Below are 15,323 nucleotides of genomic sequence, written 5' to 3'. Positions count from 1 at the left end.
TTTAGCAGTAACACATGGTTTCTGTTTCAGTTTACCAATTAATAGTTTTCAAGGAAAATGTAGTATACCTTAAAGATCCTCGTTCTTGCTAGGCAACTTTGTGAGTTTTGACATATTTTACACGTGTAGAGATCAGCTTTGATTAAAGTCTCCAATTCACTCTGATTCAAAAAGTCACATCAACCTGGAGACCTGCTCAAATTATATACAAATTTAACCTTTAATACAGTTGTAGTATTTTACTAATTGAATGTATTTCATTTGTTGAAACTAAGTAATTTGAGAAGGGAAGTATTGCTTCTACTTACGTTTCCATATTTCCTGCAAACCGGTTACAAAAATCCTTGTCGTACAAGATTTCTGTAAAAATACGATACAGTATGTAGTGCTGGAAAGCTTTACTTATGGCATTATAATTTTTGTCTTACTTTTCATTTAATTTTTGCAAGGTCAATTTCTAGCCTGAAAGTTCAGACTTATTCTTCCTATAGTTTCAGTTCTATAATCATAGACAGGGCTAAGTTCAGATTGAAGAGTCAAGTTATATCCATTTTTGAAAACATTTTGCATGTTTATATTACGCTTAGAAAATAATCCACCATTTTCTGATTTTTTAAAAAAAATGTAGCAATGGAATACATTTGTATTTTAAAATGTAGGTCAAATCTCAGTGGTCCAAAGCAGTTCATCAAAACACATGTTTAAAAACAACCATAGTAACCTGTTTCAGTACTGTTTGCTACCCTGACCAAGCAGACATAGAGATGACAGTAATTAAAAACATGAAGCATTTTATTTCTATCTGAAATCTTTCAGGTTTTGCTTTTTAAATATGGTCAGCCACCACGTACCAGCCAGTTAAAAATGTTATACAGGTAGTATTTTTAAAAAAATTGCATTCATTAAACTAAAATTACGGTTTATTTTGTGCATTATTATTGGTTCTACGTGAAATTCTGCCTTTAAAAAGTAAACAAACAATAATTACAGGCCATGTCATGTGTGTATCCTCCTAAATACTTACTTGGAAATGTATCAATTTTGTCAATCTTTAATTGCAGGTCAAACTTTTGCTTCTGCTGTCCTTACTTTGCATTTGATTTAACCAATTCATTGATAATTAATTGTTTGGGTCTGCTAACCAGTCTACAAGTATACTGCCTACTTTTTTCACTTTTCCCCATAACTTTTTGGCTGCCCTTTTCCACCCAGTATCTTCCATTGCTAAACTTCTGCTTTCCTCTGGAGCTTCACTTCCTGGTGCTTCATGACTAGAATGTTTGTCTTCTGCTTCTGATCTTTGAGGGCTGTGTTTTCATCGACATATGCCTTCCACGAGTGATTTCCTCCCTTTCCTTTGTCAACAGAAGAATGGTTTATTATTGCCAGCTTTGGCCTCCTAAGTGCCCTGACACTCTGCTACATGATCATCAAAGCCACTGCAAGCTTAAATGCTAATGAGTAAGTAATTGTACAAATTGTTGCATTTGTGTGCATGACAGATTTGCAAAGAAGCATCAAGTAGAAGATGTAGGTAAATTGGCATATTAAGCCAAATAGTATTTTCCTACCATTTAAGCTGGGTATACAAATACCCCTCAGTTTTAGTTCAGAGCAAACAGTTCCGTATTATCATGCTTAGCATCAATGATAAATTGTAAATACAGCAGCCTGGGAGAGAGAAAACATGCGAGTGCCTTTTTTGCTCCATGGGAAGATAACAAGAGTTTTATTTATCATTATACTAGCAAAAGAAATAATCTATCAGAAAACCTATATAAAGTATGAAAAAGCAGCAAGGACATTTTATTCAGCACTCTTATTCCAATGGGATATACACCAACAGGTATATCTTTTCCCTGATCCTGTTCTCAATTTACTTACAGAAGTCTAGTTTCCAATTAATCAAAGGCTTGTTCACATAGCATCTCTGTATTTATAAAATACATGAACAGAGAATGAGAAATGGTTTTTCTCAAGTTTTCCTTTACAAACCATCACTTTTTAAATAGTGGAAACTTTCATTAGTTAGTGTTAGAAATAGTCCATAAAATTTCTGGTAAAAAATCAGAATTGATTTTATCTATGCCGGTACATTTTCACTTTAAGTTTCAGCCACTAATTACTAAATTTGGTGATCATGCAATATACTGTAATTATTTTGACAAGTAGTACAAATACACATTACATCTCTGCTGCAAATTACTGAACCAGGTTTACTGGTTTCCTATTGATATTTAAAAACCAAAGGTATTAGACAATGTTATCTTGCAAATTGCCTCTATCATTATAGTTGGATGACCACTAAGATCCTTTAAAAAGGTCTTCTCTGGGTTCTGCAATCTAAAGTTACTCATAACAGTCTTTTCTGTAGTAGCTCCTGCTTTCTAGAATAACTCCTTCCCAATTCATGTGAGGCTGTCATAGGTTTACCTTAGCAAATATCATGGATGATTTTTCTTTATCACTCCTTTTTGTCTAATTTGTAATGAATCTATTTATAGAAGTTTAATCATTGTATTTTTGTTTTTATAATAAACTTCAGTATTAATTGTATGGCAATAAGTATTAACTTATATTAAATTAGAAATGAATAGTGCAACTTCCCATATACCTTTCAGTTTTGCTAAAGAAACAGAATTGTATCTTTCGTATCATTTTCCTTGATTAAAATATTTCCACTAATGTGAATACATCATTTGACCTTATCCAGTTAGAAGTGTATCAATTTCACATAATACTTCCTTGCACTAATAAAAAGTTGCAAAACACTATTTAATTACAAGATTTTATGATCTTACAATGACATGCAGAAAATAGGATATAGATGATTTTTATATCCCCATCTTCAATTTCATAGACATAGGAGACTATTTTGATATGATGACACAACATAGAAATAGGGGGATCATCTAACTTAGGTTCACTCTTCCTAGGATGGCTTGATTAACAGAATTCATACTTCAGGGGAAATTACCAATATGTCAAATAAAAAAAGTGATAAATAAAATTCATTTCTTGTATTATTATCTTCTGAAGCAGCTTTTTATTTCTAACTCCTAATGTCTGTAGGTTTACCTTTACAGAATAGAATAGGTTTGTCTTCCTTCCCATTGACTTGAACGTACAGTTTGTTGCCTCAGAATACTCTGCTTATAACTGTTTTTGAAATTTTCAGTTTTACTAACAGTACAATATTATTACTAATAGTATATGTTTGTTCTTACTTTCTTACAGAGCTGAATGGTATTGAAGATAGAATCTAATCAGCTGCTGCAGGAAGAAAGCACTTATTTCTATTATCATTTTTTGATAATGTAACAAGAATCTGTTGGTACATTTTGTTTGCATAATTTACTAATCCTAAAGCTTTGTACTAAGAAAAGATCAATAAATTTTTTGAAAAAATTAGCCTCAAATTGACTTTTGCTTATTATTTAACCACATTGCAGTGAAAGATGTTTAACTTCAGATGGCTGATGCCGGAGGGCATACTGGTAACTTGGAGAGATAGAAGATTCAGAATAGACACGGTGGAACAAGCGGAAGATTTCTACAACAATCTTGTTGAGCAGGAGGATGAGGAAGACGAAGGAGAACAGTTGGGATTAAGGATGCAAGGACTCAGTGCACAGATAAGAAGAGAAAAAGAACTAGTGGAGACAAGAAAGGAGAAAGAAGTTGTTTTAGAGAAAAAAGGGGAAGAACCAAAAGAAGTGAGAGAGATAAGGGCAACAAGAAGCACACAACCTAAATACAAATAGAATTATGTTGGGAGAAATCAAGATTCTATCATTGAATATCAATGGTCTAAACTTACCCCAGAAAAGGAAAACAACCTTTAATAAACTAAAATATTTGATATAATTGCAATGCAAGAGGTCCATATAACTAAACGACAGATCCAGATCTTGGAATATCCTAGATTGGGTAAACTTTATACGGCATTAGCTGATCAAAAGAAAAGAGGAATAGCATTATATGTTAAAGACACGATCCAGACTAAACTAATTTATCATGATGAGGAAGGGAGAATATTAATTGTAGAAATAATATTAAACCAAAAAAGGTGTCACTGGTTTGTAATATATGCACCTAATGAAGGTCAGGAAAATTTTTATTATAGACTACATAGCATTATTCGAGAAATGGGAAATTAAAATGTCTGTTTAATGGGTGATTTCAATGCTATAGTTGACCAGAAATGGGACTATAAAAGTAGAAAGAAGAGAAAAGGAGCTAGGAAAATTTTGTCCAGGTCATTCTTCCAAATGGCTGAAGAATTAAATATCTATGATGTATGTCAAGAAAGATGTCCAAAGGGAAAGCAATATACCTTCTACTCGAATAGACATGAATCCTGGTCAAAGATAGATATGGTCTGGATGCCGATGGAATTAATTTCGGAAGTGAAGGAGATAGACATAGAATCCAATTTATGGGCTGATGACAATCCCATGAGGATTATATGGAAAAACAAAAGGGCATTATCGTTGGTTATTCAATAGAACAATCCTAAAGGATCAGGAATATATTAAAAGAGTTAATCAGGAATTAAGATTTTTCTTCAAAGAAAACTGGCCAGGAGACACATCCATACAAAACCTATGGGATACAACTAAGGCATTTATAAGAGAGGTCACAATATCGGCTACCTCTAGGAAGAAAAAAATTGAGAATTAAAAAATAAGAGAGTTGAAAGAAAGGTATAGAAATTTAGAGAGTGAACTTCAAAAGAAAACACAAAATAGAAGTATAAAAGGAAGTATGGAATTGATTAAACATGAATTGGCTATATTTGAAAAAGCAAAATTGGCACAGTCTATAAAAAAAAATCAAAAAATTCTTTGAGAATGCAAATAAACCGTGGCGGCGGCTATCCTATCGGCTGAGGAAGCAGAAGCAAGAGAATTGGATCAATAAATTGCAAGATGAAAAAGGCGAGATTTGTTATCAACTAGAGGAAAAGAAAAGGATTACCCAAGAGTTCTATGAACAATAATATAGAGAAAACCGAGAATAGACAAAGGAAGGAATACTACAATATCTGGAAAAGTCAGATCTGCTAAAGATACCAGAGGAAATAAAAGATATGCTCAATGAAGAAATTAAAACATCAGAGATAATTGAGGCCATATAAAGACAAAAGAATAATAAAGCTGCAGGGCCCGATGGACTGCCAGCGGAAATATATAAAGAATTCCAGGATATGCTTGTTCCAACGCTGTTGGAAATTTATAATGCTGTGTTGAAAGAGGCGAAGAAACCGTTATCATGGACGGAGGCTAATATTGTATTATTACCTAAGGTGGACACAGACCAGATGTTTATACAGACCAATCTCACTGCTAAATGCAGACTACAAAATTTTTGCTCTAATAATAGCAGAACGGTTGAAAAAAATCCTTACATCATTCATCCACACAGATCAAAATGGATTCCTCCCCAGAAGACAAATTTAAAACAATATGAATTATGCTGAACATTCTCGAATATTATGAAGTGCATAACGAAAAACAGGTTGCACTATTTTTTCTCGATGCCCAAAAGGCATTTGATAATGTGAACTGGGAATTTTTGCATCAACATTGGAACACATGGAATTTGGGGATAAATTTATAAACACAATTAGAGCAATATATACAAATCAAAAAGCCAAAGTAATAATTAATGGTGAATTAATGCAAAGTATAGCAATCCAGAAAGGTACAAGGCAAGGTTGCCCCTATCCCTGCTGTTGTTTATATTAACCTTAGAAGTTTTAGCCAGGAATGTACGTAAAGAGGAACAGATAAAGGGACTAGAAATTAAAAAGGAACAATTTAAGTTACAGGCTTTTGCGGACGATCTAGTGTTTGTGTTAGAGGATCCTATAAAGTCTGATATGAAACTTATTGAGGAATTGACAGAGTATGGGAAAGTAGCGGGTTTAAAGATAAATATGACAAAGACTAAAATGCTGGTTAAAAATATGACATCAAAATCGAAAGGGGAGTTAACAAAGAAATTGGGTATCCAAACTGTTAAAAAAGTCAAATATCTAGGTATACATTTATCTGCGAGGTGTGTGTCCATCAAAGAAGATAACTATACTAATTTGATCAATAAAACTAAGAAAGACTTAGAATGGTGGGAAAACCTACAATTGTCCCTGATGGGTAGGATTGCAGTCATAAAAATGAATGTATTACCAAAATTTCTTTTCCTATTTCAGAATATTCCCATTAAATTAGAAGAAGGTTTTTTTAAGGATTTGAATCAATTGGTTTCAAAATTTATTTGGCAGGGAAGAAAACCAAGAATAAAACTCAAGGCTATGCAAGACACTAAGGAAAAAGGAGGATTTGGCATACTAGATTGGGATCTTTATTATACTGCGGTCACTCTAACATGGTTAAAAGAATGGATAATGTTGAGAAATATAAGATTACTCAATTGGAAGGTCATGACCTCCAAGTAGGATGGCATGCCTTCCTTTGGTATGAAAAAGGATCTGCACACTAATATTTCAATAGACACTACATCAGACAGTCCCTGTCATTAATATGGAACAAAATTTAACACAACCACTATACCAAAACACCCATTTGGCTATCTACGATAGAAGCATACATACACCCAAATTTAATTAATATGGAAAATATAGTTACATATAAAGAGTTATTGAACAGACAGGAGGAGATCAAAACTATATTAGAATTGGCATCACAAGGGGTACAAGTAGAATGGTGGTCCTACTTACAGATACAATCAAGGTTTGCACAGAATAGGAAGAAGGAAGGTATTGCCAAAGATTACACAATATTAGATAAACTTTTGACACAGACAGAAAACAGGCTGATCAAAGTGTTGTATAGATTTTTGTTGGAGTATAAGCTACAGGAGGAACATGTCAAAGAAATGGTTGCCTGGGCGAAAAATTTCGGTTATAATGTGGAATTGGCTAAGTGGGAAAACCTTTGGATACTTAATCAGAAACTAACAATGGCTACGACGTATAAAGAAAATCTTTATAAGATGTTCTACAGATGGCATCTCCCCGCAGCACGGCTCTCCAAAATGTTTAAAAATCTGGCCCCAAATTGTTGGAAGTGTAAAAAAAACACCAGGCACTTTTTATCATATATGGTGGACGTACAATGAGGCAAAAAAATATTGGAAAATGATTCAATCATGGTTAGAACAAATGGTGGGAGACCAAATCTTATTTAAACCAGAAATTTTTCTCCTAGATATAATACCGGAGGGATTTAAGAAAGATACACTTTATCTAATTATACATATACTAACTACGGCGCGCCTAACTTATGCACAATATTGGAAAAAAGAAAATCATCAGAGCTAGATATAATCAGAAAAGTGTTGGCCTGTGCGGAAGCAGATAAGCTCACTCTTGAACTTAAAAATAAAGGGGAATCAGAATATTTTGAAGTCTGGAACAGATTTTATGATTGGTATAAGACAAGGTGACAAGACTGGAAGAAACTATATATATTGTGATTGGACAGAAGAATAGACAAAGTATTAAGTAGGCTAACTGTTAATGGTTGAGACTAGCTGTATATAATGTGAATGTATGGTCACTTCGACTTCGCGGTACTGCATTGTTTTAAATGTAAAAATAATATAAATATATTCCAACAAAGATGTCTGTTTTCCTACCTTGGAAATCTTTCAGGCTGATTCTACAAAACTGAACCATGTACACATTTTTCTAAGAACATGGTACTAGGAATTACATAACACAGCACTAGCTCTATACAAATCCATTTAAATGTAAATCCATTTAAAAACTGCTGCAAACAAAGAAGAGTTCAGAATATATGTAACTCCTCTACCATAGAAAACAGGGGGGTGGGCTGGTAGTCTAGTAAAAAAGTGCCCATAAGTACTATTTTACTGAAGTCCAAAATAACATTTTTTAAAAAAACTTGTAGCCACCCATTTCAACAAGCTATTTATGTTTAGTTGCCTCTTATATGCTTTCTTACAGTGCTCTCATTTAATGCTATTTGGTCTTTATGCTTCGATATACATACCATATAATTGTACCTTCTCTGAAATTTCTATATATTGAATGCTTCTCTAAATAGTTTATACTGAATCTTCCTAGCATTTAGACTCTCCAAATATAGTGTGAAATCTAATTTCATAAGAGAACTTCTCCAGTTATTGTCTTTTAACTAATGTTAGAAGTCTGTATCCAAGATACAGTATTTAATTTCTGAAATGTAGACAGTTCTGGGTCATTCAACACAGGAACACGTAATGGTAATTGCTTCTTCAGACCTTCAATTCATTCACCAGTGTAGCATCCTCATTAATGTACAGTTGTAGAATACTGAACTCCAGCCAAAATCTAAGATCAGTAACCAGTGAACTAGTCAGACACCAAGGCATGAATGTGCAATTCTTCAAATATAACACTTTATTTCATTTATTGAAACATTACTGTGCATTTTTCTTTTAAAACAACTAATTAATAATGGGATTTAATTATTTTCTAAGAAAGATTAGAAAGTGGGACATTAAGACACTTCTTCAACTTGGAAAAGCAGCCAAAGCACACACTATATTGCCAAAAGTATTCGCTCACAACTGAGTCTGATTATGTGGATGGGTGAGCGAATACTTTTGGCAATATAGTGTATGTTAAAACATATTTATTATCAGTTGTCAAAAAGCATTCAGGTAAGGGAAACCTTTATAATTAACAATAAAGTGTCTTGAAGTTTAACTAATACAAATATTTCAGATAGTACTTGCAAATTATTGAGAAAAATATCAAAGATGGAGTGAGGGATTTTGGTTTTGAAAAGTTGAGAAATTTATATAGAGGAAATTAGAAAGAATTATATATATTTTTATGAAAGAAAAATATTTATATAGCTGTTCTTAATGTGGCCATAATTTTCACATTTCCTAGATTTCAACTATCATGTTAGGAAGGTTCGTCTTAACTACATTTAATATTAAATGTAATATTAGTCATGTTAAATGTAATTTAAGACCACTCGGTGATTTATAGTGAAAGCATTATGTTGAAAACCTCTAAAATATCTACATAACTCTTTTGAGCATGTTATAATAGACCTTTAAATACACACCTAGTTTGAAGAGTGGTTAAGGCACAAGGTATGTTATGGCTTTTAGTAATATGTGTGACTGCAACCAATGTTATTTGTTCCATGCCATGCATGTGTGGTACTGCCTTATTGATAACAATTGCATGATCTTCATTAAGGCTGTTAATGTTTAAGTGATACAAAACATACTGCTTCATTTTTCTGTTCTGATGGGTGTGATTAAGAAAGCATTGTTTGGTCTTACACTGCTAAGAGTTCTATAGAAGTTGTGACAGCAAACACACTCAGAATTTGAAGAGAGGGGAAAGTCCCACATTCCATACTATCATTTTTTATTATTATATTCAATGCATTAGCTCGTTTAGAATTCAAATGCTTATCTCAATGTACTGTTATGCTTCCAAAGAGCCTTGTGATAATACTCCAATAGACATATTTGCATAATTTAATTTTCATGATGCCATGACTTCTCGTTCTTTATACATTTTAAACTATTAAGTGAGGCTGTGGTGTCCAATAAATAAGCTAAGAACATTTTAAAGAAACTGGCAAAATAATACATTAGTCAGACCCTTTCAAAATATTGATAATACTGATAATTATAATGTAATATATGAATAGCTACTGGAAGAATTAAACTCTCTTCAGGTATATTCAGGTGCATTCTGTGTGCAAGCTATCAGAGCTGCGCAGATGCAAAACTGAAGCCTTGTCAGAACTTCCTCCTGTTCTGCCTTGGTCTAGCTGACTATTCCATTTTATAGCTCATCATTTTGGTTTTTCACAGTACAGTAGTCCTCATTGGGACCTGTGCTTTTGGCATTAAGTGAAGTGGTTGCTAATTGGGAAACCATGTGACTGCAACAGTGCTTTCCTTTCACACCTCATCCTCCCCTCTTTGGAATCTCACCCTAGCTCGGGTAATTTGCAAGAAGGGAAATAATGGTTGTATTTACATTTGTTGGAAAGAAAAGTATTTCAAAAGTAAGAAATAAGGGGTACAATGCTCTGGAGTGGCAGCCCTGAGTTGCTACCCAAACAGCCTAGTGCAGCGGTGTTAAACTTGATTCCATTGAGGTACACATCAGGGTTGTGTTTGACCTTGGGAGGCCAGGAGGCATGTATAGGATGGGCCTAGCCAGCTCGACGTCACTCGTGTCACGGACGCCTGGGGTGGCCTTAGTGCTCTGTCAGTGAAAATGGGCTCCTGAGCTCCGTTTTCAACTGGAACAGCCTCCTGCAGCCCTCTGACAGTAAAAATGGAGCTCACAGGGGCTGCCCATGGCCCTCCCGTGCTCCATTTTCGCTGGCAGAAGCACCGCAGGCCAGTCGCTGTTTCCAAGGTGGCCCTGCAGGCCAGATCTAAGCACCCCCCTGGGCCAGATCTGGCCTCTGGGGCTTGAGTTTGACACCCCTGTCCTAGTGTATTCCCCATTGTAAGCCTGCGAATTGTTTCATAATCCCTTCTTCTCCAATCTCTTTCAAATAGCTTTGGCAGTGTGTGTGTGGGGGGGGGGGGGGGGGGAACAGATCAGGCACAGGACAACATGTAACCGTAATGGCAATCATACTAAAAGTCGTAAATGTAGGCATTGGTCATAAAGTCATTTTTTTCAACACCACTGTAACTTTAAACGATCACTGAACAAGGCAGTCAGTAAGCAAGGTCTATAGTAGCATCTGTCTAGAGTGCACATCCCAGATTTCTGAAATCTGTTACATCACTGCCATTCTTACCCCTTCTGCCCACTGCACCTTCGCCTCTCCCACATCAAGCAAGAAGCAACCAAGAACTCTACTCTCAAGAAATTGGCTATTGGTATTTTAATTATCTGATATAGAATGTCTTAAGATGCAAAAATAAAACTTTATGGAAGTTAAAGGTTGATAGATTTGTAAAAAAAAAAAAGTAAATAGTGTTTTGCAATGTAATGTGATATATTTTGGCACTTGGATCATAGAAAGAATTTGACTAAGATTCAGATTGCATACTGCTTATATATAAATGTCTCAGAACAGATGCTTGGAAATAGTAGCCATCTCGTTCTTTATACATTTTAAACTATTAAGTGAGGCTGTGATGTCCAATAAATAAGCTAAGAACATTTTAAAGAAACTGGCAAAATGATTAAGTGTCATGAGTGTCTCATGTGATTGTCTTATGTTATATCATTGTGTTAAAGAATATGTAAATAATTTTTCCCTTACTAAGCTATTTAGTATATTTTGTTAATTTAAGTTGCTTTGAGGAGAGCAAGTCTCAGATTAGGACGATAGTTTAAGACATAATAAGCATATTTATAGCAGCAAAGTTATAAAGGCGTTCCTTATAAGATTTAATGAAAACATTTTTCATGCTGCCCTACATAAGTAGGATTATAATCCATCATAAGTACCAGGATACAGCTTTGGCTAGGATGTAATTTTGCACATAATGGTGCTTTCTTGGCAGTGAAAAATGATCCTCTGAAATCAGTTTAGGCGATCTGAGAGTTGGTTGCAGCAAAAATTTGTTTTCTCCAGCTTTGCCTCTAATTGAATAAAAAGCTTTTTAGTGCCACAGTAAAATACTTGAAATATGGGGAAATGTTTTAAAGAACTAGTGTTAAACCGAGGTGCAGGTGCAATAACCTAAAGACTAAGGGGTCACGGGGTCATGGTTTATTTAAATAGTATACAGGGGAAAATAATAAATGAAATTGAGAAATGCATGGCATAGAAAGCAAATTGAAAGAAGATCACTGCAGTAATCCAATTAAAACATCACTGATAGATGGCTCCTCAATCAACGCACCCAGTGACAATAACAATCTCTAGTTAGATTGTTGAATTGTTCAAATGGAATCTGCCACCTATTTTGTGTCATACCCTATCAGATAACAGAGAGTAGGCATTGAATAACTTCTTTGAGACAGTATTTAAAAAATGTTAAGTACTGTCATCTTCCTCAGATTTTGGAAGAATAAACCTTCAAAATCCTTTCATTTATCCTCCATAATTTCTCAACGTTCAGGGGGGTGGGGGGCGGGAATCGGGAACGAAAGATTTCCAGCTTTCTTTACAGACGTTAATAGGGTAAATGGCTGTTTGGTTTATCCGTAACATTAGCAAACTATATTCTGCCAGTGTAAGAGCATGAGAGAATTTTGCAGAAAAGTAGTTGACGTGTCATTTGAACCTAGTGAACAGAACCAACATTAGTTGTACAGTACATCCAAACTCATGTTAAATTTAACAATTCACTTCAAATTAGAACTGACGTATGGCATTGTAAATCTTTATTTTCAATATCAAAAGGGTTAGTGGTTTAATCTGTAATAAAGATTACGCAAATGATTCTGGAGCAAATTGTTTTAGTTCTATATAGACAGGATAAATAAGTAAATAAATTCATTCATTCTTGTATTCATTTCCCCCAAAATTGTGAAGTCTGGTTTCTAGTTCTGTATAGACCAGCGGTTCTCAACTTGTGGGTCGTGACCCATTTGGAGGTCGAACGACACTTTCACAGGGTAAGACCATCGGAAAACACATATTTTCAATGGTCTTAGGAACCAAGACACGGTTCCTTTATGGTTGGGGGTCACCACAACATGAGGAACTATATTAAAGGGTCGCAGCATTGGGAAGGTTGAGAACCACTGGTATAGACAATATAAATCCATTCATCCATCCACTTTTCATAGATTCATTTTTTCAGTTAAAAATATAAGCGTTTAAGCATAATATTATGCTTGTAGGAAGCATAATACTGAAGGAAAATCAAAGACTGAAAATTTTAGCTTAAGCATGAGAAAATATTCATGATAACTGGTTTCTATGTCACCCAATCACTGCAATCTAATACGTTTGTTCTTTTTAAAAGATCTTTGATAATATAAAAAAAAAGTCTTTTTATCAAAACCAGAAGAGGGCACCATCCTTCCTTTCTCAGAATAGGCCCCCAGTTCAATTCCGGAAATTAAGAGCCTGCATAGCAACTGAATCCTGGAAAGTCTTCAAGTCTGCCCAAATTAATTAAAGCTAATGCTGACTGGTGGCTCCTTTTCTGGCTGCAGTCCTTAGATTAATAAAACCAGATCAATACCAGACAATTGGTATATAAAGCAATAATTTTTTTTCCTCATTTGTAAGGAAGGAAATAAATTTGATCCTTCCAATTATAAACCTTTTGTTATTTGGCAGCAAGTGGTGTGTCAGGAAGCCATCTTCTTAATGAGTTTGAAATAAATTGAAGGTGATAATAATGGGAGCTAAACTTGAGGGAAATACTTGGGGGAAAATATTGGCCAGATTAAGAACAGAGTCTATATAGTAGATTATGGCTAAACCTAGTATGTAAGTACCGTACTCCAATGGTGGGATTCAAAATTTTTTACTACCAGTTCTGTGGGCGTTGCTTGGTGGGCGTGGCATTGCTTGGTGGCCTTGGCAGGGGAAGGATACGGTAAAATCTCTATTCCCTCCCCACTCCCGGGAAAGGATACTGCAAAATCCCCATTTCCTCATGATCAGCTGGGACTCGGGAGGCAGAGAATAGATGGGGGAGGGGCCAGTCAGAGGTGGTATTTACGTATTCTCCGAACTACTCAAAATTTCCACTACCGGTTCTCCAAGACTGGTCAGAACCTGCTGAATACCACCTCTGCTGTACTCCCATCTCAATATTTGAACAAATAGATATGAATACTTAGATATATAATTGCCGTTTTTGGTTTGATAGGGGATCTCAAAGAAAATTCAGAATTGAATATGCAAGAAAACTATCCTGAGGCTCAACTTTCAATCTAGAAAGATGCTAAACCCAGGAGATCATTAATGGCAATAAATAAAAATTGAAGAACACTTGAAGTTCCCAAATGGACTAGCTTCAACCAGAATCTGAGATGATAAAATTTCAGATAAGCCCAAAACAGATGAAGCCTAGATTTTGCCATATGAGATCACTAAGTTGAAAAAAGCATGTGTTAACTTTTAGGAATTTTGATTGGATGACTTCTAATGCTGAAGTGTCCTTCTAGAGGCATATCTGAGTACTGTACCATATCACATCACATTAAGAACTTTTAGCTTTAAATAGTTTAATTGTTGTGGCTGAGTTAATACCTTACGTGTATTTAATAATAATAACATTGCTATTTGAATTTTTAGTTTAACTCACTCTCTTGATTAGTGTAATAGGCAGAAGATTTAAGAAAATACTGTACATCTAAGTGCTTAAAGGTTTTGACCTGCTTAATAGGTCTCTGGGTAATTTTACAAGCAATTGGATCCTTAAAATGCTTCTTTGAGATACAAAACGTTTGTTAGAGCAGTGTTTCTTAAAGTATGATTTGAAAGGTCCTGGATATCCCCAAACAATCAGGGGTTCCATGAAACCAACATCATTTGCCTGATATTGAAGATATTTTCAAAAAAATCTCATTATTTTTATTTGTTAGAAATGCAGGAATTTTTTTCATGAAAAATATTTTACTTTTTTTTAATATCTAAGGGATTTAGCTTTGTTACTTTTACCTTATTCATCAATACATATTCCATGAATGTATCATGCTTAGTTTTTAATGTGGTAAATATTGGTAAGTGCAATCTATTTAAATGAAGGCTTTTTGGGACGTGTGTGTGTGTATGTGTGTGTGTCTCCATAATTTTTAAAAATGGGAAGGGGTCCTGAGAGCTGAATTTTAAGAAGCACCACCTTATAGCAATAAGACAATAGAATTAACGCATTTACACACACGACTGGGATAAGATGACCATATTATCAACATAAGGAATAATAAAATGGACCAATGGGCAAAAGATGGAAGATGGAATTCTGGCTTGGCAGAAATGCTCAACAATATTGTCAATGCACAAATTAAATATAATTTAAATATTAACAAAATATTATTATAAATATATAACAAGAATATATCTATGGTTTTGGGGTGGGGTTAGGTTCAGTTATATCAGCACTGAGATTTCCCTTAATTTATGCCCTTACTGTTATGCAATACTGTTATCAGTTTAAGGAGACAACAATTGATTGATGTAATAACTAGTTTCTTCCAGAGATTGTCATGTCGTGAGTCAAGTACACCTTTATAAAGTTATAAAGTTAACATAAAATGTGTTTTTGGGTGGAGTACAGTCTTAGCTAAGCAATGTAAAATTGTGTGTTTGTCTATTGCTGGGAATCCAGAGCTGAATCTAGGTGGCCAAAATATTCTCTGATAGCATCCAATTCAATATTTT

The 15,323-nt window shown here is 34.5% G+C and overlaps 1 protein-coding gene across 2 annotated transcripts in view; it reads left to right on the top strand.

Annotated features, from left to right (window-relative positions):
* The window catches only part of RNF130 (ring finger protein 130), a 45,904-nt gene that overhangs the window by 29,130 nt on the left and 1,451 nt on the right, over positions 1 to 15,323 (top strand). The window contains exons 8-9 of one of the 2 annotated variants that reach the window (XM_081950053.1): positions 1,368 to 1,461; positions 3,238 to 3,411. The exons of the other annotated variant lie outside the window; for it this stretch is intronic. Of the exons in view, the coding sequence (XP_081806179.1) occupies positions 1,368 to 1,461; positions 3,238 to 3,253 (110 nt within the window). The 3' untranslated portion in view covers positions 3,254 to 3,411. Of the gene's footprint in view, positions 1 to 1,367; positions 1,462 to 3,237; positions 3,412 to 15,323 lie in introns of those variants that run through there. 2 annotated transcript variants of the gene reach the window in all.

Source organism: Natrix helvetica (assembly GCF_964273705.1).
Source record: "Natrix helvetica genome assembly, chromosome: 1".
In the NCBI taxonomy this organism is placed as follows: domain Eukaryota; kingdom Metazoa; phylum Chordata; class Lepidosauria; order Squamata; family Natricidae; genus Natrix; species Natrix helvetica.
Note: the sequence above shows the minus strand (reverse complement) of the source record. Positions and strands in the feature narration are given on the sequence as shown.